Source organism: Protopterus annectens, chromosome 5.part0 (genome assembly GCF_019279795.1).
Source record: "Protopterus annectens isolate FY-2018-M chromosome 5.part0, PAN1.0, whole genome shotgun sequence".
Lineage (NCBI taxonomy): Eukaryota > Metazoa > Chordata > Ceratodontiformes > Protopteridae > Protopterus > Protopterus annectens.
Window position 1 is genome coordinate 1,105,451,912 of NC_056735.1, and position 25,740 is coordinate 1,105,477,651.

The 25,740-nt window shown below is 38.5% G+C and overlaps 1 protein-coding gene across 1 annotated transcript in view; it reads right to left on the reverse strand.

Moving 5' to 3' along the window:
* Window positions 1-8,605: 8,605 nt before the first annotated feature.
* SGCG (sarcoglycan gamma) overlaps window positions 8,606-25,740 on the reverse strand; it is a 1,610,081-nt gene continuing 1,592,946 nt past the window's right edge. Inside the window, exon 8 of the mRNA XM_044070970.1 lies at window positions 8,606-9,274. Within this exon, the coding sequence (XP_043926905.1) occupies window positions 9,101-9,274 (174 nt within the window). The 3' untranslated portion in view covers window positions 8,606-9,100. The remainder of the gene's footprint in view (window positions 9,275-25,740) is intronic.

Genomic DNA, 25,740 nt, shown 5'->3' on the forward strand with positions numbered 1-25,740 from the left:
TCCTTATGAAAATACCAGAAACCACTGCCCTTGAGGTTCCATCAGCCACATGTGAAATTAACCTGATGGAGTAATTGGAAATTGGTTACAGGGTAGCCAACTGAGAAGTAACAGATGCCTGTACCTCTTCAGAAATGGATCCTGAAAGGGTAACAGAGAGTTCCTTAACTAGGTGTCTCTGTAACCTGATGAAATGTGCCAAATAGTTCAGAGACCTTAAGGAAAAGGTCACTGAAGCATAGGCATGCTTCCTAAACCTATCTATTGACTGAGACTCCTTGTTCAGAGGATGGACAGTGGAACTCTTTTTAGTGGCCATCACCATGACCATGGCATCAACAGGCAACCCATGTTTTCAAACTGTCTGTCCTCTAGTGCTGTTAAAATTTTGTCTAGTTTCCAGGGGATTGGTTCAGTGGTGTCTGGGGTGTTCCATGCTTGCTGTAAGATCAAGTCTATGAGGTCATCATCAGGTGGAGTCATCCAAAAGGTAGACAGGCCAGTACTGAATGTCTCCAGGAACACAGACTCCTCCAATGAATGGTTGCTGGACTTCCAGCCACCTCTCTGTTTCAGGATTTCAAGCATGTCTCCAAACTGTATATCTTCAGGAGGTGACCATGGGGACCTTCACTTTCATCAAAGTCTGTGTCTTCAGTGACTGACTCATCATGAGAGTCTAAGTGCTTCTTCTTGCACATTTTCTTCTTAAGGACCTCTTCAGTAGGGTGCTCTGGGGAGGTATCAGAAGAGGTGGAAAGACCCTGCTGGGAAGCCTGGGATTTTGGTATTGGCTGTCCCTGTGGTGAGGGTAGATAAGACTCTAAGCAAAGAGATGGCAAGTCTGTAGATTGATGATTCAATGGGGAAAGGAGCTCCCTTTGTTGAGCATGCTGACAAGCCTCTCTCCATGACTTCAAAGGCAGATCCCCTAGAGATGAACAGGACCCTGGATCTGTAAGAGAAGCCTCTGGACCAAAGTCCCTCCATGCTCCTAGGAGAACTCCCCCAAGGCTGAAGTTGGAGTCAAACTAACCCATGCTGAGGCCCAAGGTGCAGAGATGGCTCTAAGAACTTCAAAGTCAACTGTGACACCCTGGACCTGACAGGGCATCTCCAGTCTCATAGATCTCTGGATCTGATGTTACTGAAGAGCTCAGAACAAACTTCAGATCTGAGGATAAGGATGTTCTCAGATGTGATGCAGATGGACTCAGATGACTCAGATCCGGTATCTCCATGACTGGGTATGGAGTTGGAGGACGAACTTGCACAGGGGGAATGGTGGAAGGTCCAATCTCCTTACCCAAATGTGTACGAGCTGATGTAACAGTTAACATGTTCTGCACCAACAGAATCCTTCTCACTAGCCTCTCCACATGTTCTTCTGTAAGGCTCTTGGAAGAGTGAGTGGACACAAGGAAAGGAGACCTAGGTCTGTCCAAAAATGGAGAAGGAACCCTAGATGGAACAGGATCCACTGAGGGGGGAGTATCTGGTCCTTGGAAGGGGCATGGAAAGAGCTGTGAAATTTTGGATCCAAATTCTGATGTGATAGATGCCTAGGTCTCTTAAGCTTGGGATCAGACTGTGACATCGGATCTGATAGCTCTTTAGTCAGGTGTCTTGGATCTGATTGTGAAGTCGGATCCAGAAATTTTGTAATTTTCTTTTTAGGATCTGAAGAGTCAGTCAGATCTGAAAGATGTATTTTCTTAGATTTCCCGCACAATTTTGTAGAAGCTGTTGAAGTAATGGGAGAAATGGTCTTTTTATTTTTCTCAGGGCAAGTTCCAGATAAGGCCTCAAAAAAGAGGAAAAAAGTAACCCTTTAAGAATTAATTTATTCTTACACTCCACCAGAGCTCTAGGGTTGAGAAAGTGGCAAATGCATCAGTCCTCCTGGAGGTGATGAGGCCCTAACTTTATTTAGTAAATTTTTTGAAACCAACCAGTTTCTCTGCCATCCTGATAAAAATAAAGGAAATACCACAGAAAAATATTTAGAAATATATATATATATATATATATATTTTTTTTTTAAGGAAAAAAGGGAAAGACTACCATTGATGGTATTAATGGAGGAGAAATACAATGTACAGTGTATGAAAGGGAAAGAATACTAACAATAGTATGAAAGAAGTATACTAGTATGACAAAGGAGAGGTTTAAAACAAAAAAAAGGGTAAGTCAGCACAGTAATTAGACTGAGAATGAAAGAAAACAAATTTAAAAAGAGAAAAATGGTTAACTTATCTTAATTATGAAGAATCACTTGAGAGCTGAAAACGAGATCTGAGGTACTTGGGGTTGGTGCATTGTGGGTAAGGGAATAGCTCGAGAGTTTTCTGGTTGCCATGAGCTTTTGCAGTGGCCGAGTTGGATCCAAGAGATTGGATCTGAACCCATAAGATGAGGACAGAATGAAAATTGGCAACATCAGATATGCTATTTTGTAAGTCTGAGACCCAGTATTTTGGTCACAGCATAAGTGCTAGTGGAATCGGACCAGACTCAAGCAAGATCAGTAGAGTAAGAAACCTAAAAAATGCAACCTATTTAAATGGAATCATCAGGCCCTAGGCATAGGGTGGCCACAGTGGTGCAGTGGTTAGCGTTGCCACCTCACAGCAAGAGGTTCTCCAGTTTGATTCTCGGCTGGGTGCCTTCTGTGCAGAGTCTGCATGTCCTCCCTGTGGTCACGTGGGTTTCCTCCAGGTGCTCCAGTTTCATCCCAAAGACATGCAGTAGGTGGATTGGACACTCTAAATTGGACCTAGGTATGAGTGTGTGCCTTCTGTGGAAGGTTGGGTGCCAGGCTGGCAACTCAACACTGCAAAACTCCACTGTCAATCATGAGCAGACAGATGATCCGTTGTGGCAACCCCTAACTGGGAAAAGCCGAAAGAAGATCAGGCCCTAGGCATGGTAACATTTTTTTTTCTCACTGCAAGACCTTACTGGATAGCTACTTTACATGTACCCAATCATCCCATTTGTTTCATGGTAACGTGTTGGGCATTCCTTGGCTAGGCAACAGTCCTATGACCCATTTCTTCCTGCATGGAAATCCCAACTGGCCCTCCATTCTCTTTTGAGAGTCTGGTAGCAAGGAGCAGGCTAGCTTGCTGATCTGCAGGCTGCCTATCCTCTTCCACTGAGAACATCCCTCCCACCTCTACAGGTCTCCCAAACTCTACTATTGCTGTTGCTCAAGGGCAAACATGTCTATGCATGCTGAGTTCACCTCATCTTATGAGTGTAAATGCAGTCTCTCAGTGCTGGTTCTGTAGGCTTGGACTCTACTAGGAGCAACACCTAGTGCTTCTGCTGGGTGCTACCCAGGATGGACAAGGTGGCAGTGGCCACTCACTGTTACAGACACCCGAGCCAATAATCTCCTGCATCATTGTTGGAGCTTTATCCCCTCTATATCACAGAGCCGGCTGGTATGCTAAAATTCTTGGGCAAATTTGTACCACATCCTGTCTACAGTGCTCCATCTGCTGAGAGCTTTACTGAAGAAAGATGTACCCTAGTAACAAAGACATTTTCAAATCCAAGCCTTCAGCAAACTTAAAGATATGTTGATATCTGCTCCAGTGCTCACCAATCAGCAGCTGTAGGTGTAGATGTAATTAGCTATGGCTGAGTTGCTATTTTAGTCCAGATGGATGGACAAGTGTTGAAACTTATTGCTTATTCCTCCAGAAAGCTAACCAATGCCAAACAGACATATTCAAAAATAGAAAAGGAGTGCCTTTTGAGAAGCCCTTCAGATACTTATTAGGGAGAGTCTCTATTTCCAGACTAACCACAAACCACTGGTTCCTCTGATTAATTCCTATGATCTAGACATGGTATCATCCAAATGCCAAAGGTTGGTTATGAGACTGAAATGTTTTAATGCCAGAGCAATTTATATGCTTAGAAAACAGTTAATTGTGGCTGACATGTTCTCTAAAAATGCAGCACCTGACCAGTTGCAATCCAGTATGGAAGAGTACATTGGTAACTATGAGCAGAACATTATGACACATCAATCAGTGACTATGGAAAGGTTAGAAAAGCTAAAGCAGGCTACTAAACATGACAGTGAGTTGCAAACAAGTCTTAAATATGTTGAGTATACATCACCTATCTTTTGGAACCAGAAAATTAATCTGATGTGTAAATACTATGTCATCAGAGCACAAGTGTCCAAACATGATGATTTGTTATTGTACAAAGACAGAATAGTTGAACTCTCTTCACATGCTGAAGTGTTAAAACAAATATGTGAAGGACACCACAGCCTCACCAAGTGTCAAGATGTCTGTATGGTGACCCAGTGTCAACATAGACATTGCAAGCTTGTCTCAAAATGCCTGCTTTATTTCTTACACAAACCTTTTCAAGTGAGACAGCCATTGCTACCAACTTTTACTTCAAGGCCCTTTGCAGAAAATAGCTGATGACTTGTGTTAATTTGAATACAAGAGCTACCTTGTAGTAGTGGGCTATTACTCTTAAGACATGTAGAATCTGAATATACTAGTTAAATTGTTAAATACTCTTTGACAAACTGATCGCCACTGAGCTCTCATGTCTTACACAGTGCAGTAGGAGTACACCTTAGATAGCTGATGTTTGGAAGTCAAATAAGGACCAACAAACTTATAATGGAATCCAGACATTAATCAAAAAATATTGTCTGCTAAACATGCCTATCTAATCCAATATGCTGATGATTTTTCTCTTACATGCTCAGCCCAGAATTCTTCTCAACATCAGCAACTCACTCAAGACTCCATCATCTCCACTGAAACTTGGCTGGTCAAATGTGACCTTATCGCAAATCCAAAGATGACAAAACTACTCCTTTTCACCCTTAAGTCCAATACTAACTGCAAAACAAACTTCAAAATCACCTCCTCCTAAATTATAACACCAAATTTCTAGGTAATACTACTGATGATTGCTTGAAATTTGACTTGCATATTCGGCAAGCCATCAAAAAAAATCTGAGTCTCTTCTATTTTCTATAGAATTAAACGCACTCTCAGTGAAAGTAGCAGGACAACTCTTGCCTCCTCCTGTCTTGTTCCCGCACTCCTGTATGCCTCCCCATTTTCACCAATCTCCAAGCCACACAGACGAGCAAACTTGAGCAGTGGTTCAATAAAATAATCAAATTCGTATCCAGTAAAGCTTACTCTTCTTATCAATGCATTGCCCTTAAGCACCTCAACTGCTAAGAGCTATCCTATTACTTCACTCCCTCTCTCTCAGCAACAACTAACACACAGTGTAGTATATCACCCTGATAGGTGCCTGGCTCTACAGTCTTTTCTACAAAGGCACACCCTCAACCAGCAACTCTACTGTTGTGATAAATATCTCCTTACTATTTAGAAGTCCAACAACATAGCTGGAAATGCCCTGTATTCCATCATATCTCCAAAGTCTGGAATTCCATCCTACTCCTTATTAGATTCACTGAAAACCAACACATCTTCAAATCTAAACTAAAGGAATTCTACCTTAACTTTTGGCTATGCCACTGTTATATTCAAGATAAGATTACTGTCCAACACTACCACAGCAACAAGTGCTCTACTTAAAATTCTCTTGAATCACCTCAGTACTGAAACTGTAGTATTGCTTAAACACTCTTACAATGTACAATTTCTAATATTAAGTGTAGTCGGGAGCCTTTTTGTATTATAATTTCTTACTATTGCCTACAAATGCATCTCTTATGCATTACTATTATGTACAGATAATGTCTTCATATATGCATCGAATGTGAAAATGCAATAGCAAAATGTATTGCTCTTTAACTTTTATGTGTATGGAGCTTTTCTTCCCAGGTCTCCACTGAAAAGGGCCTTATGCTGAACTGGACTTTCCTGGCAAACAAAATAAAATAAAATAAAATAAATAAATATGAATTGGTCAGGAGAAATGATCAGAGAGCAAGAAACCCTTCTAAGCATTTTTATGACAGATGATATTAAACCCAGACTCTACCTGTCATTCACCCAGGCCAACCAGTATGCCCTAACTTGAGGAGGCAGAAAGTGAGAGGCAGCTGTTGTAGAAGAAATAATTGACAAACCAAGGTCCTACATGAAGCAAATGGAGGATGGCACTATTTCAGATGTAACTGAAGACATATCCAGGACAATTCTGAAGAGTCTTAATGTAAATGTTGAGTACCAGAGAGTACAGCTTTAGCTACATTCTAGACAATGCACCCCTCTTAACCCAAGGTAAAGGGGAAAAAAAGCTTATCTGAGATTGATAATTGTAGCAATGAGCTTATAGTATTCTTGCTGTAATTACTCACACCACCACTATAAACAGGGGAATGCATTCATTTAAGCTACTGCAATGTCAACCATGGCTCCATGTATGAATGCTTGTACAGTACTTATGACCTATTGAGAACTGCCCTGTGGTATCAATTACACCATCTAGCTGTTGCACCTGGAGCATCTGCCCCATTTACTCCACCCTAGCCATGGCACTAGCATAGAGCCATTCCCAGGTACTTGAGCCATGGATGATGCGGTCTCTATCTATCCAGTGCTCCAGTTTCTTTGAAGGCTGTACCATAACCCATTATTCAAGACAAAAGTGGAAGCCTTGAATCCAAGATATGTTTCAGACACAAATACACAGCACAAAATCCAAATATTGTGGATCAAAATGTTTCAGATTCTGCCCAGACTGTTCATATGAGTTAAACAAGACGATAGTCATAATGCTTAATTGCCTGACCCTTTTTACTCTTCAAGTTTCAGTCCAGTCAGACCTACTCAAAGTGGTTTCAAAATCCAAGTACCACTACATTTCCATGAGTTTAACCAAATCTAGTGGGAAAATCAGTGACTGGTTTAGATTTCTTACATACTAATGCAAATGTGTTACTGTTGGGAATTGCAAATCTACTAACAATAGAAGGTAACTACCTTCTAAAATGTGTTAAAAAGTTTTAAAGTGCATTTTTACAGTAGCATTCAAAATGTTAAAATGTGCACTGAACAAATCTTATCTGTGCACTATGGTTTTAGAGAGTTCTCTCTCCTGGTGAGAGTGGTGAATGTGATGATAAAATGTACATACAGTACAAGCAGCTTTTACTGTAATATATATTGTGGATATGTAATACATTGCTGAGTCTTTACCTTGTTCCCTCCAATGCGGCTGTGGAAGTTTGCACAATAGCTTCCAATGGATGGAGCCTAAGCTTTTTTTATAGAAAGAAATGATGTCTTTACATTTCAAACAAATGTTCATATTTCTGGAACCATAGCAGATACTAAAGAAGTGTAAATAGCAAACTCTTCAGCGAAACTATTTTTATAGCAGTAGTATTATTTAGGCTCTAGGTCTTAAACCAGATTTTAAAAATCACAGTCAATACAGTAACTCTTAAGTTTGTAATATTTTGTAAACAACTTACAGTATATCACCAACCATTCAGGTTACACAATGTTAGTAACATTTTGTTTATCTTGCTCAGAGCTTCATATCAAACTAAACAGTTTTGTCTGTGCTACTTGGTTGTTGAGACATTTAGAAATGCATGAAATATATGACAATATAAATAAATAAATATTATGTGAACAAGAATTAATATTTCTGTAACTGGATTAGACAGAGGTCAAATATCAACACATTTGTCTTTGCTATTGTGTAAGCTTTACGATGAAATCTTTTAATACTTTGTATGTAGCATTGTTTTGAAATTATTAATGAGAAAATTAACAAGCAATATTTGATGCCTAGAGACATCAGTAGGATGTACCTGCAGAAACACCTACAGGCATCACCCAGCTATAACGAGTTAACCTCCATCTAGTTTCATAATGCATTGAGTCTGGTGTATCATTTGGTGTTCAAGTTGTGACAGGATGCTCTTAGCTGCCTTTCTGCTATACTGATATTTTATTTGTTTACTTAGAATACTGGTGTCTGCTGACATTCCTATGATCATTGGAAAAGATGACTGGATAACCATTGGTATGCATTCCAATAATGCATTGAGTCTGGTGTGCCATTTGGTGTAGAGTTGGAGATGTGACACAATGCTCTTAGCTGCCTTTCTGCTATATTAACATTTTATTTAAGTTATCATTTTATATAAAATATTGGTGTCTGTTGTTATTCTTAATGTCACTGGAAAAGATGGCTGTGTAACCACTGGTGTACAGTCCCATAAGTCTAGTGGACCTTTGGTGTTGAGTTGGAGATGTGACATGATGCTGTTAGCTGTTTTTTTTGCTATACTGATATTTTATTTATTAAAGTTACCATTTTACTTAAAATATTGGTGTCTGCTGACATTCTTAATGCCACTGCGACTGTTAAATTGAAAATAAAATGTAACATACTGTTACGCACCACAAGACTCTGATGTAGTAGTAGTATTTGTGTCTGAGCACACACACACACACACACACACACACACACACACACACACACACACACACACACACACACACACACACACACACAAAACAGTTTTATGCAAAAAATTCACAAAAATAATTCAGAGTAAAAAAAATAACAGCTCTTGTGGCTCATGTCTGTTTGAAGAAGATAACAAAAGCACAACTGTATAGAATTTTTTTTTTTTTTTTTTGCTGTTTGATTTTACCAAGATGCAATATTTGTTCTTCATGAACATTCTGCCATACATATCTTGTAAGAAAAGTAATATTTTAATTATTGAGTTCTGTGTGTGCTTACTGAGACTACTTGAAACTATCAGAAGCAATTTATCCTTATAACACTTTGAATTTAGTGATGTGATTACATTTCTTTTACACAGTGGTTTAATTATCATTTTTTATGTACCATCTACTTTTAACCATTTTTAAAATCTTTACTTCATACAGCTATATGGTCATCTATATCAACAAGCAATGTATATTCTGAGTAAACTGTAATTGAAAGCAAAACTGCAGGTTATATATCCCTAAAAAGACTTCACATTAAAGAAAAACAACATAAATTTTGCTGAAGTTGTGACATATAGCAGTTTTGACTGGGCACAGCCTAAAGAAATCGTAAACATCTGGTGAAATGTATGAAGCTTTAGAAGAGTCCTTTAATGGCAAATGTGGTTATATTTTTGGCACATGGATCTCACATTTGCTGCTGCTGAATATATTTTTCCATCTGGGCAGACACAAACTTCATAAAGTTTCTGTAGATCTCCAGATCCATCTTGCTTACCCAAAGGCAACTTGGGCAGTCTCACTGTCTCTGCATCTAACATAATCTTTGGAAAGAGAAAGAGAGTTTGTTTCTGTGAGCAATAACCAAGTGACACACAGAATTGGCAGGAAAAAAATGTTAAAAATCTTTCATTTTAAGTACAGTAGATGTATAACAAACTATATATTATATCAATAAACAAATAAGAAAACCTTTGTTAAATATCTGTGCAAAAACATAACCATATATAATTAGTACCAGTGTTCACATTGCATTTCATGTATTTTGCAACACAGTTATTCATTTATGACATATTTCATACATGCAGCCAATCAACGATACATGAACTTCTCAGATAATAATAACAATACCTATTTGTTAATCAAGAAGGCCTTCTGCACACTAGTCCCTTTTCATGAGTGACCCAGGAGCAATGTCTGGGTTAAGGGACTTGTTCAAGGTCATACTGTAGGCAAAAGAAGGCTGAGGGAATCAAACTCTGTACTTTCTGGAGGGGGCATGTTTCTGCTTGGCCATTTCTAGGGCATGTCATTATCTGGGGGAGTGCCCAGGGGGAGTGGAGGAGTAAAACCAAAGCCACACCTCCTGGATATTTTTAAAGGAAAGCACTACCCCCTTCCACAGTTTAACTCAAACTAAAATATAAAAGGCAGGGATGTAGTAAAAAATATATGTTTCTTTAATCACAAACCAATAATGTAAAGACTTTAGGTCGCATTTCAAATGTGCAACCTTCATCAGACAACATCAGTTAGTTAATTAATAAACATTTTAAAAAGCCCACTCAAGTGACATCATCATTACATCAGTTCCAGGCTCAAAATTTAAAGCAACAATACCCCCTTCTTGTCATAAAAGAATGTATATACACATTCCTAACAAATCTCATTATATAATACATATATAATGCATTTTATACATATGACAAGAAGGGTGTATTGTTGCTTTAAATTATGAGCCTGGAACTGATGTAATGATGATGTCACTTGAGTGGGCTTTTTAAAATGTTTTCTAATTAACTACCTGATGTTGTCTGATGAAGGATGCACATTTGAAGTGCGACCGAAAGCGCTTATATTATTGGTTTGTGATTAAAGAAACATATATTTTTTACTACATCCTTGCCTTTTATATTTTAGTTTGCTTTTGCTTGTCGTTTGTGGTGTACAGTTTAACTCAATCCCTTAGATTGCTTTTCTCCATACAATATGATTCCATTATTGTGTAGGTACTAGAAACCTGCTTTTGCTTTATAAAACTTTCATTTCCTTGCCTTGGAATCAAAGGACAGGAAAGCCCACCTACATTTTTTTTTTTAAGTTTGACTTCTCACATACTTTTTTATTTATTTATTTTATTTTACATTTGTTGACTGGGATAGTCCAACTGTATACATGTCCATTTTCAGTGGAGGCCCGGGGAGAAAAGCTCCAGCATAGATACATATTAGAAAAAATGTTACATATAGTAAATATTTATGCGAAAGAAGGGCTCCAAGCCAAAACAAGAGACCTACACCACCAATGTCCAAAAAAGGACATTGGTGGTGTAGGTCTCTTGTTTTGGCTTGGAGCCCTTCTTTCGCTTGTTTGTGGACTTTTTTCACTTTTTGCTGTATAGTAAATATTTATGAGAAAAAATTCTTTTTACAGACTTGTTCAATCATGCTAGATTTAGATACAACAAATACAGATTTTAAATTTAGTTTATATCCATACATCCTGTTGTGATTACAGGACCCATACCCCAGGTAAACATTTACAAATGGTATTCATCATAATAAAGGCATCTATTTGTAGACTGACTCAGTCAAACAAGTATAGAGTTAGATCATTTCCATAATTAAAAAAGGTTTAGTTTCTCTACTAGAGTGAGCCAGAGGATGTTAGTACCCCATTTTATGGGAAGGAGCTAATCAGGGCTAGAGCATGGACATAGCCAATGTGATCTGAAATGGAGTTTGAGACTCTTTTTGAATTGGGCTAAGGAGGTCGCAAGAGTAAGGTTGGGAGGGAGGGATTTCCATATTTTACCTACAGCATTAGCAAATAGAGAATGGGAGGGAGGGATTTCCATATTTTACCTACAGCATTAGCAAATAGAGAATAATCAGCTAATTATACTTGCAGAGAAATTTTCCTTTAATTGCATGACATTTATTAACTTATTTATTTATTTGCAATTTGTTAACCGGGAAAGTCCATTGGGACAAAATGAGCCTGTTTTCAATGGAGGTCTGGGGAGAAAAGCTCCTCATACAACTATTACAAAGCTAATATCAACAAGTTAACAAGTACAATACAATTTTCAAAAACTACTAAAACACAGTAATATTGAAGACAGAATAATATTTGAGCAACACTAATACAGAAGACAGAATAATATTTGAACAAGGTGTTGTAACATAGCTTTGAATGAAATTAAAACAACTATTTTGGAGTACATAAGTATAATTTGGAGTGCAGGCATTTATGCAGTCAAAGTTTCATGAGGTGAGAGGGAGGAAGAATTAGAGTAGGAGAGTAGAACAGTGAAAAGTGAATAGGTTGAGTTATGAGAAAGGATAAAAAAGGACAGAGAGTAGAAATGAAATGAAGGGGTCACTAGGTTGTTTTGTAAAAGGAGAGAAAAAGGATGGGGAGCAGAAATGATATAGAGGGGGTCAGGTGGGGTGAGTATGAGCATTCCCAGGGAGAAGAGAGATGGGAATGGGGCATGGTCTTGAAGGCGGAGTGTTTTGGGGTGATTTGAATGTGGGGGGGGGTGAATTCCATAGATGAACAGGGGAGAAAGACAGGAAAAATTGCCCAGGTGTGCATAAGAGTTTGTACACTTCAAGGTGGACCTGAGTAGTCTGTCAGGATGATGTAAGATGAGTATGGAGGAGAGGAAAGGGCAGTTAAAGGATTTAAAAATGAGTTTGTGAGCAGTTAGCAGTTGAATGTACGAGAGATAGTGAGGGAGTTCCAGCCAGTTCAAGGAGTGGAGTGCATCACAGTGGTGGAAAGAGGATTTGGTCCCAGTAGCAAACTTAGAGATTTTATTGTAGCAGGATGGCAGTTTTGACTTTAGGAAGGATTGAAGGTTGATGAGGAGAGGGGCTCCATAGGGGGTGAGGTAGGAAATAGAGAGTATATGTTTGGATGAGGGAGTGAGATAAAGGATGTGACGATACAGCATTCTGAGCTTTTGGTGTGTTTTCTTAATACTAGTTTGTATATGAGTGTCAAACTTTAAATGTTCATCAAGGATAACACCTAGAGGTTTTGTATGGGAGACAATTTCAATGGGAATCTTATTCTGACTGACTATGGAGAAAGAATTTTTATTGACAGAGGTGTCTTTAGATGGGGTAAAGATCATGATTTTGGTTTTGTATGAATTGAGAGCAAGGTGATTATTCAGCATCCAAGACTTGGTACAAGAGAAGGCATTTTGTTGTAGTTGCATGAGTTTGGGCAGAGACTGAGCATAGCAAATTATGGTGGAATAGTCCATGTATTGGACAAGTTTGGTATTAGGAATGCACTGATGAAAATTATTAATGAAGCTGTTAAAAAGTAAGGGACACAGTATTGAGCCTTGTGGAACTCCTGCTGGAGTGTGAAGGAAGGAAGAGGTGCTATTGTTCCACTTGATGGCTTGTTGTCTATTAGAAAGGTAACTGGAAAATCAGTTAATAGAGGAGGGGGAGAAATTGAGAAGAGAGAGTTTTGGACAAGAGAAGGTTGTGGGAAACAGTAAACAGTAGCAAAGGCCTTTGATAAGTCTAGAAGGGTAGATAAAATGTTGCCAGAGTCTCGGGCATGGCTGATGATGTCAAGAAAGGAAAGAAGGGCAGTGGTAGTACTATGTCCAGGTCTAAATCCATGTTGAGTTGGAGAAAGAAGTTGATTGTCTAGGAGTTAAGGAAGGAGTTGCAAGTATATGCATTTTTCAAAGACTTTTGAGATAGGGGACAGGATGGCTAAAGGACTGAAGCTGAAGATTTTAGTATTGTTGCCTCCTTTATGGAGGGGAATGATGAACACTTTCTTCCAGAAGAGGGGTACATAGGAGTCTTGGATTGAACAGTTGATAAGTATGGTGATGGGAAGGGCTATGCCATCAGCAGCTAGCTTGAAAAAGTTAGATGGAAGGTTGTCTGGGGCACGAGAACATGGTTTAGTTTTCAGAAGGGCTGAAAGATATTTTACAGTACACTATATGGGAGGAAGGCACTGGTGGACATGCTCTAAGCGTTCTGTTCCATTGAAAATATGGTATGCTATTAAACTGTATTGTAGGAATCAGCTCAGGTAGCAAAGCAGAAATGCTGAATACTAAACAGGAGCAGAGACTAAACACATGAAACGACCATGCACATTTAAGAGTGAGTTTAGATGAGCAGGCTCTGACCTGGGAGGATGTGGGTAAGGATATAGTACGCTGGTAAGCATTTGCCACACAGCAGCATGTGCATTATCACATTTAAATGCTCATACACATTAGGAAAGCAAACTAATTAGGGAAGTTCTGACCAGGTTGTGAACAGGTAGAGAGTTTCCACACTGTTTAGCAAGTACTGCAGGATGGGAATTTCAGGCAAAAACCAATTAGCAAACTTGCATTTGTAATTAAATATTAAAAACAGATGGGGATACAACAAAGGTGGAGCAAGTCAGACATAGAGCAAACAATGAGACCTGGCAACAGTAACTGTGTAATTACAGAGCAATGAACAGAGCAGTAAGACCAAAAATATATTATACAAAGCTGTTTAGCAGGCACTGTAACTTAATGGAGAGCACACACGCGGTGTATTGTAGCAGTGACCAAGGAGCAGGAATGTTTTTTTAAAAAGAAATGCCACCACAGGTAAAACCACTAGATATAGACTTAGGGAGAGGAAGGGGAAAGAGGGGAGGGGACTGAGTGAAATGAGTGGAGGTGGGGGAAATATCCAAAGGGAGACAATGCTGATAAGGAGGAAGGAGCAGAAGAGACCAACAAAAACAATCAGTGATAGAGGCACTCTCAAGCACTCAAAGTTACTAACAAACTCAGAGGTATGTTACTTATGAGTAAAGGTTTGGTTTAATTCAAGGAGAATTGAACAGGTGTGACAATTGTGTAAAAAACAATGGGAAAGGACAACAGGCCTTAGAGCTGCAGGGAGCAGGGAAAAAGTATTGAAAGTTACCTAATACAATGAGTGGGAATATATCACCACCTAGTGGCATTCCTGAGAAAAGTAAAATGCAGACTACCGATTACAGGGAGAGAAGGAGCTGAAGGGGAGAGAGTTGGGAAAAGGGACTGCTGCAGAACAGCTTGTGTGCACGCCATGGGTTAGCAATGCAAACACCTTAAAAATAAGCTTTAACAAAAAGTATTGCATATACATGTAGATGGGGGGATTCTTTTTCAGAATATCCCTGGATTTCTTCTTTGGGGAGATATGTTCCTCAGTCTAAATGGAGCTGTTGAAGGGGGAAACCTGAGAGAAAAATACCCAAGCGAGACGCAGATGGAGGGGGTTATTTTTCAGAATATCCCTGGATTTCTTCTTTGGGGAGGTATGTTCCTCAGTCTAAATGGAGCTGTAGAAGGGGGAAACCTGAGAGAAAAATAGCAGAGCAAGACGCAGATAGAGGGGATTATTTTTCAGAATATCCCTGGATTTCTTCTTTGGAGAGATATGTTCCTCAGTCTAAATGGAACTGTAGCAGGGGGAAACCCAAGAGAAAAATACCCGAGCGAGATGCAGATGAAGGGGGTTATTTTTCAGAATAGCCCTGGATTTCTTCTTTGGGGAGGTATGTTCCTCAGTCTAAATGGAGCTGTAGAAGGGGGAAACACAAGAAAAAAATACCTGAGTGAGACGCAGATAGAGGGGATTATTTTTCAGAATATCCCTGGATTTCTTCTTTGGGGAGGTATGTTCCTCAGTCTAAATGAAGCTGTAGAAGGGGAAAAACTGAGAGAAAAATACCCAAGCGAGATGCAGATGGAGGGGGCTATTTTTCAGAATAGCCCTGAATTTCTTCTTAGGGGAGGTATGTTCACCAGTCTAAATGCAGCTGTAGAAGGGGGAAACCCGAGAGAAAAATACCAGAGTGAGCAACAAGCGCACGAGTAGCATATTGCAGCAGTGACCGAGTGGCAGGAATGTTAATTTAAAAAGCCTCAGACACAGAGAAATCTGTTTATCCTGTCAGGTACTGCTGTCAATCCTAGATGGGCAATTATCATGCTGCTATAAAGATGACAGATTTATTGCAAGAGGAGGAGAACATACACTGATTCACAGCTGCTTCCAATGTAGCCAAGCCTTTCATAGCAAAACAAAGCAATTAGATCAGTCAGGGGATTAAAGGAAGTTGTCACCTCTTCTGACAAATTTACATAAGCAGTGACACAGTACTGAAATACTAAGCTTTAAATGTTGGTTACTTATACTACTTTATATCTTAAGATAGCTTAAATGTATGGTCAATGATTTCTGTGACATTTAGAGAAAAATCAGAAAACATTTTGCTTGTAAAGTATCAACTCATTTGCCATTTTCAAACCCACCCACGAAACACAGGACAGAACTGCTCAAATCAGGACTGCTCTGCAGAAAGAGACAGGTGGGAACCCTATTAGGTATGTACACTGATGCTGTTTACAAAAAGATCTTTTATGGGATGCATATATAATACAAGTATCCCCCCTTTTCTTTTGTGAAGCCATACAACATTCACTTTCTCATTACTAGTCAGAGTACAGTAACATCTTACTAGCACTGTGAGCTGTGCAATATGCTTGCATGCAATTCAATATTTATATTGTTAACATTGTATATTTAAGTGTCATTAATGTGTTATGTTCTAGAAAATGTTTAATGTTTTACTTATTCACTTTCACACCTTGGCTATGTCTTGTACATGCAATCAATGTCATATATCTTTATGGTAGTATTTTTTCTTTCCTTTGAATTACTAAGTGCATTTCATTTCTTACTTGTTATTGTCTTTGCCATTGTAGCCCAGCTTGTGGCTGATAAGGGTCCCAGTGGGACTAGTTCACTTACCCACTTAATAAAGTATAAATAAATAGAAAATAGAGAAAGGAGGGGTGAATAATTAAGGAACTAGTAAAGCACTTTTTATATCTGCATCATTGAAGAGAAAAAAAAAAAAGACTTGCCACTGAAAACATTGGGAACTAACAGACTTTGGACTCCTTTCCTTAACAGTAGCTGTCTGCTGTACATGATACGGCAAGGATCATTTACTGCAGTGATAGTTTTCACACCTCATGATCAGACTGGGAGGAGAATCTGTCAATTTCTTTTAATACTACAAAAGAATCCTTTTACAAGAGCCTTCCGTTTATCTACTGTCTTTTGCTGGAAGTAGCTAACAGCTATTTATAGCATAGGACAAGTTCTGACAAACACATAAATGAGGCTCACTACATAGAAGCAGCTCTGTTACGGAAGGTGTGTTAGATTACAATTCTTCATGGACAGCGCAGCGGTGCAACGGTAGCATTGTCGCCGCACAGCAAGAGGTTCTCCGGTTCAATTCTCAGCTGGAATGCCTTCTGTGTGGAGTCTGCATGTCCTCCCTGCATTCATGTGGGTTTCCTCCAGGTGCTCCTGTTTCCTCCCATGTTTCAAAGACATGCATCCTAAGTGTTTCTCCTCAGGCATCTGCTGAAAATTGGCTTTGTTCCAAGTCAGACTTTCCCAGTAAACAAATGTTAAATAAATAAAATAAATAAATAAAATTCACACTCCTGACATTCTATCTTAATGGCACGAGAAAACAACACTACTTCCTTATGTCTAGCATGACTCATATAAAGAGGACTTGAAATATTTTCTGGAAAGAAGGAACGCAGGAAAACAAGGTTACATTGCCATGGCAGGCCCCATTAGCCCCCATTTTGTGCAAAACACATTCAAATTGTAAAAGAAGCACTTGGAGTGATTCTGAGGCATTAACATAACTCAGAAAACAAAGATGCAATGAAAAGAACATTTGTTTTAGTTCTAATGTGGAGTTTTCTTGTAACAAAGCCAATTTTTGATGGCAAAAAAGACTGGAGTTAAATGCTTTTTGTACCGGTATTGATTAAGTCATTCCAATTAAACATAACAGCTATTAAGTGAAGCAATCAAAAGGTTCCTGAGGTTGTGAGTTTTCATCAGATCGTCCTTGGTGGGTACACTTCCATTAGAATGTTTAGATTTGGGTCCCTAAACTTAAGGACTGCCAAGGAGTCTGGCTTTCATAAAAGCCATGGGGGTGACATATCGTTAGGATGTTATGTGTTCTATACAGCATGAGATGTTGTGGAAAAATTACCTGAGAATCTCAGTGAAGCAAAGCATTCATTAGAAATCCAGATGTGTGACTTCCATTGTTGCCCCAGTAGTGCAACTTTTGTAGCATAGTTGTAGTGCGCCATACATTGTAGACTGCGCAGAGTGGCTGGAGCAGAAACACATCCCCTCGAGAAACATATATAAAAGTGGTTCTTAGCCAGATGTAACTCAGGCAGTGCTTATCTGCTTTGATGACCACTAAAGACTAAGAAGAAAAAAGATCTGTCTCCTGAGATTTGTCTTTTAATTCTTACTAACTTTTTTACTTCCATTAGGATCTCGAGAAGGACCACCAGAAGGTCTCTTCAACAACACATCTAGCTGAAACCTCATTTTATTATTCACCTGATGGAGCAAGTTACAGAATACTGGGATTTGTAACCAGCTCATCACATGTAGATCCTGCTTTAACAACTGTAGGTTAGCAACTCCTTTGGAGTTTTAGATTAGGAGTAGTTTAATTCTGACTTTCTTAGATATGGTACTGAATAAACAGGCAGCTGTAATTAAATGTCTCTTACCACATCAGTGGGAAAACACAGATATGTAGTTGTGATACAGGCACACATATGCGCATGCAAAAAATAAAAAATACATCTTGGAATGATACAGTCCAGACAATAATGAGTAGGTAAGCTCATTGGGAATTACTAATACTAAGGCAGCGCACTTGCAGTTCTATAGATGACCTACTTATAGTATACAGTTTATTTATTATTATTGAATATTTATGCTTCATGCATTCTTTTCCATGTGTAAGCTAGTTTGAAAATCTTAGTCCCAATTAAGGAGTGGTATGCTCATAGGTAGTTATTAAACATGTGGTCCAAAAAAAACATTCAGGAGCTTAGCATGATTTCCCAATTGTCTTTTAGCACTCTCATAGGTTCATAGGTTGGTACTAGGCTGTCAGCCCTAGGGCCTATACAAGCCTAGCCAAACAATTCCCTGAATATTTCTTCCCACAACATTTACTTCCCTGTCCTACTGTCTAGCAGGGCGACTGATGTGATCCCTGGGGTGAATTTCCTATCTCCCATCCAATTGTCAAGGTTCCTTCTGAAGAGGGCCAAGGAAGCGCACTGCTTGACATGTATGGGCAGTCTATTCCAGAGTATGGGGAGTCTGGAACCTATCCCTCCAGCATGTTTTGTTCATTGCAATGGAAAGGTTTAGATCCCTGGAGTGTGTGCCTCTGAGGGATTGGGATTTCTTTAAGTGAAGCATGTCCAACAGCTCAGGGTTTGACATGGCCTTGTATGTTAAGCAGAGATCGCCTCTGAGAAGATGATATGCCAGAGAATATAGCTGGAGGTTTTTTTAGATGGTCAGCATAGGGCATCTGCTTTAGGCATGTGATTCTTTTAGTGAGGTATTTCTGTGGCCTTTCCAGCTGTTGCAGATGTCTTGTGAGGTACACACCAAATGGGGCATTGTACTCTATAATGGGTCTAATGAGGGATGAGTATAGTGGGACAATGGCCTCCCTTTTTTCTGGATGAAAAGCCCTTAGTGATGAGGTGTGCCATATAGAAGGATTTCCTGACTGTTGTGGCAATGTGGTTATCGAAGGTGAGACCACTGTCCACCTGTGTCCCTAAGTCTCTCATCACAATTTTGGTGTTTAGTGTACTGCCACCTATGTGGTAAGTCATGCGTACATGGTTTTTCCCAAAGTGGATAACTATACATTTCTTGGCATTAAGCTTGAGCCCATGGCTCTGGCACTAAGCATCTGTTTCTGTAAAGCTCTTTTGTAGAATATCCACATCATTTGGGAATTCAATAATGGCTCCCAGTTTGCAGTCATCTGTGAACTTTGTTAGCCAGAGTCCCTTAGTGTTGGCCTGTACTTCAGAGAAGTAGATGCCAAACAAGAGCGGTCTCAGGACTGAACCCTGAGGTACTTCATTTGTCACTTGTCTGGAGCTGGGTTTGGAGTTGGCTACTTTTACAGTCTGCATTCTGTCAGTAAGCCAGTTGGCAACCCATCAAGTGACATAGGGATTTATGCCCAGATTAGTAAGTTTATCTATTTTGGTTTGAATTCACCTCTCCTTATCTATTCCTGCATTTGATCCTGATCAACTTGAGTTTTTTCCAGGAGTTTTCTATACTTGCAACTATATTTATACATTTTCCACATTTCTTGCCTTCTTATCTGATCCTTCACATTATAGTCTTTCTTTTGTTTTTTGGCACATTCAGTTGCTGCCTGATTTTTATCCACTTCTGGTTTGATTTCCATTCCCGCTTGACGCTGATATGCTTCTGTTAGACTAAGAAGGGAAGTCATCTTAGATTTATTCTCCTCATATTTCAAAACTTTCACTATGTTTGGGTTTTGTGAGGTCAGCAGATATGCATGCAGTCCCATGATTGCAAATCTATACATGTAACCAACTTCAAGGAGTCCCATTCTGTATGGTTGTTGCTATTATCATTAAGGATCTATATCTAAAATCTCACTCTTTCCTTATTGCTTGAATTTCCCTTTGTTTCATTATCATCATCTGATTCTTGTTTGAATTATAGTTTTCTCCTTTTTTATGTATATGAGCGTTAATTGTGCAATTCTAAAATAATCCTTCTGATCAGGAAGGACCACCTTGTCCTATTAGAAGGATCATCCTATTCCACATAACCTTTTGCCCTCTTCCCTTCCCAGTTAAAATCCTTTAACTCTTTTTTAATTATTGACAACAATTTCTTCTCTATTTAATAAAAATATGCTTGACCTGTATATAAAACTAAAGGGACTAAAATATTCTTAGTGTTTTACTGCTCCTGTCTTACTATCCACATCTATAAATAAGAGAGCATCCAGATTTGAAGTTTTTTATTATGTTTTGTTTAGTCTCTTCCCACATATCTTTAGCTGCCATAACAGTAGCCTTTTTACCCCTTACTTATAATAATAAGTGTTATCATGTTTCCATAAATATAGGTATTGCTGTACCAATTCAAATGTGGGTACATAATTTACTGTTATAGCCTTTGTTTTATCGTCATTAAAGAACAACAATGGGATTCTATTATTAAATGCTCAACTTCTCTGTCCTTTTACTCCCTATTTACTGTCCCTTCTATGAATAAATAGCAATACATTATTTAGAATATTTTAAATCCACTGTTTCTCTCCACTGGAACAGTACCTTACTGTACTGTGGTAGTTTCACTTTCAAAAAGCTTTTATCCCACCCTGGAAAAGCTAGCTGTAGTCTCCAGTTCATTGATGTCATCAAAAACAATGGATACAGGTAGTTTTTTGGTCAAGTCCCTCCCCAAACTGACATCACCACAACTGTCCTAAAAAATTACCCATGCTGTGAAGTCACAGCTCCCTGGTCCCAGAAAGTAAGAGCTAGAACAAGGAAACAATAGATGAGTCAAGTCTCCTGCTGTGAGCTGTCTATCACAGCAGATAATACCTCAAATTACCATTAGCACTTTGACAGCTAGGGAAGTTGGGTGTGAAGTGGAATGGGAGATGAATCAAAGTAGTACAATTCAGGCTTCACAAAAGACTGCTGTTTAGCCATTCTAAAAAGAAGCAGCAGTAAAAAGCACTTTGAAAATCTGTTCTGTGGCATTTGCATTGTTTGTGTTTTAAGAAGTCATTGAGTGGCATGAAATGTTACTTAAAGCTAACTTACTGAAAGACGGCAATGTATTCATCTAAAATCAATGCAGTGACAGGAGTTTTAGGAAGAAAGAGGCCTGCATGATGTAATTTTTTACAGACAAGCACTGCATTGTGGGATACCTAGAGGCAGACGAAACAATCAGAATTACTTCAAGATGCCAGACCTTATGTGGTTAGACTCCGAAATTATGTATAAAAATATTTAAAAACTTGTAAATAGTCCCAGAGTGGTGTTAAAATGTAGGAAACACCAAACCACGATGAAACAAACATGGTTTTTGAGTCTGGGGGTGTGGTTCTGCTTTAAACTCCTCCCTTTTTAACAGGTAGGTGGGAAAGAACCAGTTTGTCATTTTGACTTCATTACCTTGCATTTTTATCTTAGTTTTTCTTGGTGCATGATCTGAAATAGTTATTGGACGTATGCCAAAGCTTTCAATTAACTGCATATATTCCTGTAAAATATAATTTCTATCTAGTCTAGCCTTGGGAAATAACATATACATTCTCTCTGAGATCCTACTACTGAAGTCACATCTTACATAAAATATTCTTCAGAAATCTACTCTCTTTTATTATATTATCTCTTTATTTATTGCAAATCAAATTGCAGTCCCCACCAATAAGTAATAGTCTCTGCTAAAAGCTGATTATTTCTCCCCAAAAATTCTTAAGCTCCATAATAGCAGTTTTTTTTTGGGTGGAATATAAATACATACCAGTATAATCCTCCTCCCTTGCCAGTAACCCCTTACTACTACAAACTTACCCTTATTATCTTTTTTCCCACTTCTGTCACTGTTCAAGCTCTTCTAACATTTAATATAATTACTCCCCTTTTCCTTTGTCCATGATATTCTGCTGAATACCCATCCTAAAATCCTTTTTTATCAAATTCACATGTTAAAATTTCTTTCCAAATGTGTCTCCTTCAGATTTTCTATTTGCACTGTCCTTTTTTTAATATAATTTAGTACTATCACCTTTTGGTCTATACCTGTAAGGCCATTTTCAAATAATAAGGATAGCATAGCTATTATGATAAGAGGTTATCACTCCAACCTAATTCATATGACAGCTTTTTTAAATGTGTATTTCCAACTTTTGTTTTACATGCACACACAAATGTTTAGCAGGTTGATCTTTTATACAGTTGTTTGAACATATGTCACATTTTTCAAGACTTTTTGTTATAATGAAAACCCTCAACAAAAAGACTAAATATATTTTTAGAATACCCCCATACCTGCTAACTTAGAAGAAATGCACAGAACTACGTACATCTTCAAAAAATGAAGTTTAACCCACCTGATAGGAATCATTTCCCCCAAATTGACAGTGGCACCCACAAAAGTCATTACCTAGCCTAAAAATAAGGTTACTCATGCCAAAGCACATGTTACAGCCTGTAATCCCTCTTACACGGATTGCTTTCTCTTCTTTTTTATGTCTATTTCCCTCTCAGATGTGAAAAACAGCTTGTATGTTTTCAGAAAACATTAACTTTTAGCCTTAAAAAATTGCATTGCTATCTTTAAATAAAAGTAAATTATCTATCTATCTATATATATATATATATATATATATATATATATATATATATATATCTATACACACACATTTTATATATATATATATATATATATATATATATATATATATATATATATCTATATCTATATACAGGTCTATATTATAACAACGAATGATCAGATGATCGAACGTTGTTATATCGACCCCTAAATCTCGAAAACTCAAAAGAGCAAACAACCAACCCATGTGGGGGGCTATGCCCCCCACACCCCCCTACTTAAATATACCAACTCCAAGATCGCACTACAGTGGAGGAAACAGCATAATCTAGCGAGCCGGCCCATCAATTTCTTTCCCTGGGAAAAGATTCTCTATTCTGGCTGTTCACTATTTTGCCGGTTTGACACTTTGTGTTCGACCTAAAAGTGTTCGATCATCTGATCATTCATTGAACTAAAGTAGACCCTATATACATACACACACACACACACACACACACATACACTCACACACATGCACTCACACACACACACACACACACACACACACGCACGCACACACACACATACACACACATACACACACACACACACACACACACACACACACACACATACATATATATATAACACATACATGGACGGCGCAGTGGTGCAGCAGTAACATTGTCGCCTCACAGCAAGAGGCTCTCCGATTCGATTCTTGGCTGGGGTGCCTTCTGTGTGGAGTCTGCATGTCCTCCCTGGATTTGTGTGGGTTTCCTCCGGGTGCTCTGGTTTCCTCCCATGTTACAAAGACATGCATCTGGAGCCTTTCTCCCCGGGCCAATTGGCTTTGTTCCAAGTCGGACTTTCCCGGTTAACAAATGTTAAATAAATAAATAAATAAATAAATAAAACATATATATGATTTTCTTCCTGTTCATTTTCATCTCCCAACACCAGACTCTGGCTCAAGTCCAAGGTACTCCTGATTCTTCTATTCAATTGCTGTTATTTTTTCTGTCCCTCAAGAATTCTTTTCTTGAACATTGGAAAAGGTTTCACTTTCCAAGCCTCTTTATTTACTTTATTGTCAGAAGAATTATTAGCAAAGTTCCCTTTAGGTGGAATTCTTACTTTTTGTTGGATAAACTTTTTATTTCCTCCTTAGCCTGTTCTGCATCAAAAAGGTCTTTGATCATCCAAGAAAAAAATATTGTGAAAACAGCTGGATACAGAGGGTTGAATTTCATCTGTCTCTAGACATTCCATGATTGGTGGGATACAACTGCATCTCTTCTGCCTGGTATACAGTGAATAATCATTTCCACAAACACTGTACCATCTCCAATTTTTAAATCTTTGTCCTTCTGCCACAATTTTGTCAGGATCAACTCATTCTGATGGTATGAATGCATCTTTGAAAATGTAGACATTGGCTGCATTCTCAGGGCCAGGTTTGGAGCATACACTTGATGTGCCTTTTCAATTAAGAAATCCTACTGTGGAATACCAGTGCAGTGGTTTATTTGTGCTTTCAAAAAATTAATACAGTCTGTTGCTTCCAGTTTCTCTGGTACAGCAGAAAATCTCATGTTTTCTCTGCATGCTCTGTCCTTTAACTCTACCATTTTGAAGCAGCTTTTCTTGAGAAGTTTCATGCCCAGACAGCTTTTCCTTCATTTCAACCTATGATTTTTGTAGTTTTGTCAATTCATCATAATAAAACCAAAAAAAGTGTGCGAAAAGCTCTCCAACAAACACCAGGTAAAGTACAAGGAGAGCAAGCTGCTTGGAGAATGAAACGAATCGTCTGGCCAAAAAACTTTATTGTTAACCAACCACAAAATACAGTATCATAAATGCCTTAAATCCACTCGCGTTTTCGTCCTAACCACTGGACTTCATCAGATGTTTAAATTTACAATAATTAATCACCTTTATACTACCCATTAAAACCACAAACCAATAAAAAGCATTCATTACATTTTAAATAAACAAATCAAGTTTCATTTGGGCTCATAATTATTAATCAACATTAATTCATCATAATAGTTAAAGGTTCTTCTATTTTTTTCAGCCTTTATTATTTGAGAGTATATAGTTCTTCAGTGTTTGATTTCTTTTATTCAGCTCTGAGCATATTTGATTTATTTTTGCCTGTAACTTACTGGATGCCATGTCTTACACCAAAGCTGGAGGTTGAACGGCTTTTTGTTCCACATATGCAGGATTCTTCCCAGCAAGTGTTTTCTCTTCCCCTTTTCTAGTTGGTTTACTTTCAGGTTCTCTAAATTTCTTCTTTCTGGCATCCATGCAGTGTACTTTTACTCAAACTAGCAGAATTACTAGTTTTTATTTCTCAGTTTCTTTTTTCACACTGGGAGAGCTGAAAATAAGCTGTTGATCAGTGTACAGCCATCTTGGAATTCCCCGCCTTATAGTATCTTGGGGACTGAATACAATATCAGTTCACCAGTTGTCTCCCCTTTTCTCTACATTAATTGCTAGGATACTTAACTAGGCTCTGAACATGGTAGGTTTCTTGCCTTCTTTTTAGTTTGATGCTCTTCCTCTATTATAATCTCACCTCTAATGCCATCTTTTATGTAGATTGCTATTGCCCCCACCTCTCCCTTCTCTGTCATTAGGAAACAACCTAGACCCAAGAAATTCCATGTCCCACTCTGTCTTGTCAGTGATCTATGTTTTTGTGATGCAATGTGTCCACCCTACTCTATTGCATCACTTCTTGCAGGTCCACCATCTTCTTATCAAGACTCCTTTCACAGCAGAATAAGGCCACACAGCCATACTCTGAGTCACCTTGGTTTGCTCGTCTACAATGTTTTTGCATCTTTTTACCTTCTGTCTACTGCCTAAAACTATCCACTCTTGTGTCTCTGTCCCTCTTCCCTTCCATTTTAGTTTAACTGAATGACCATTGAGATGTATGTTTTCAAGGAAGTACCAAGCCTGTACTAAGTACA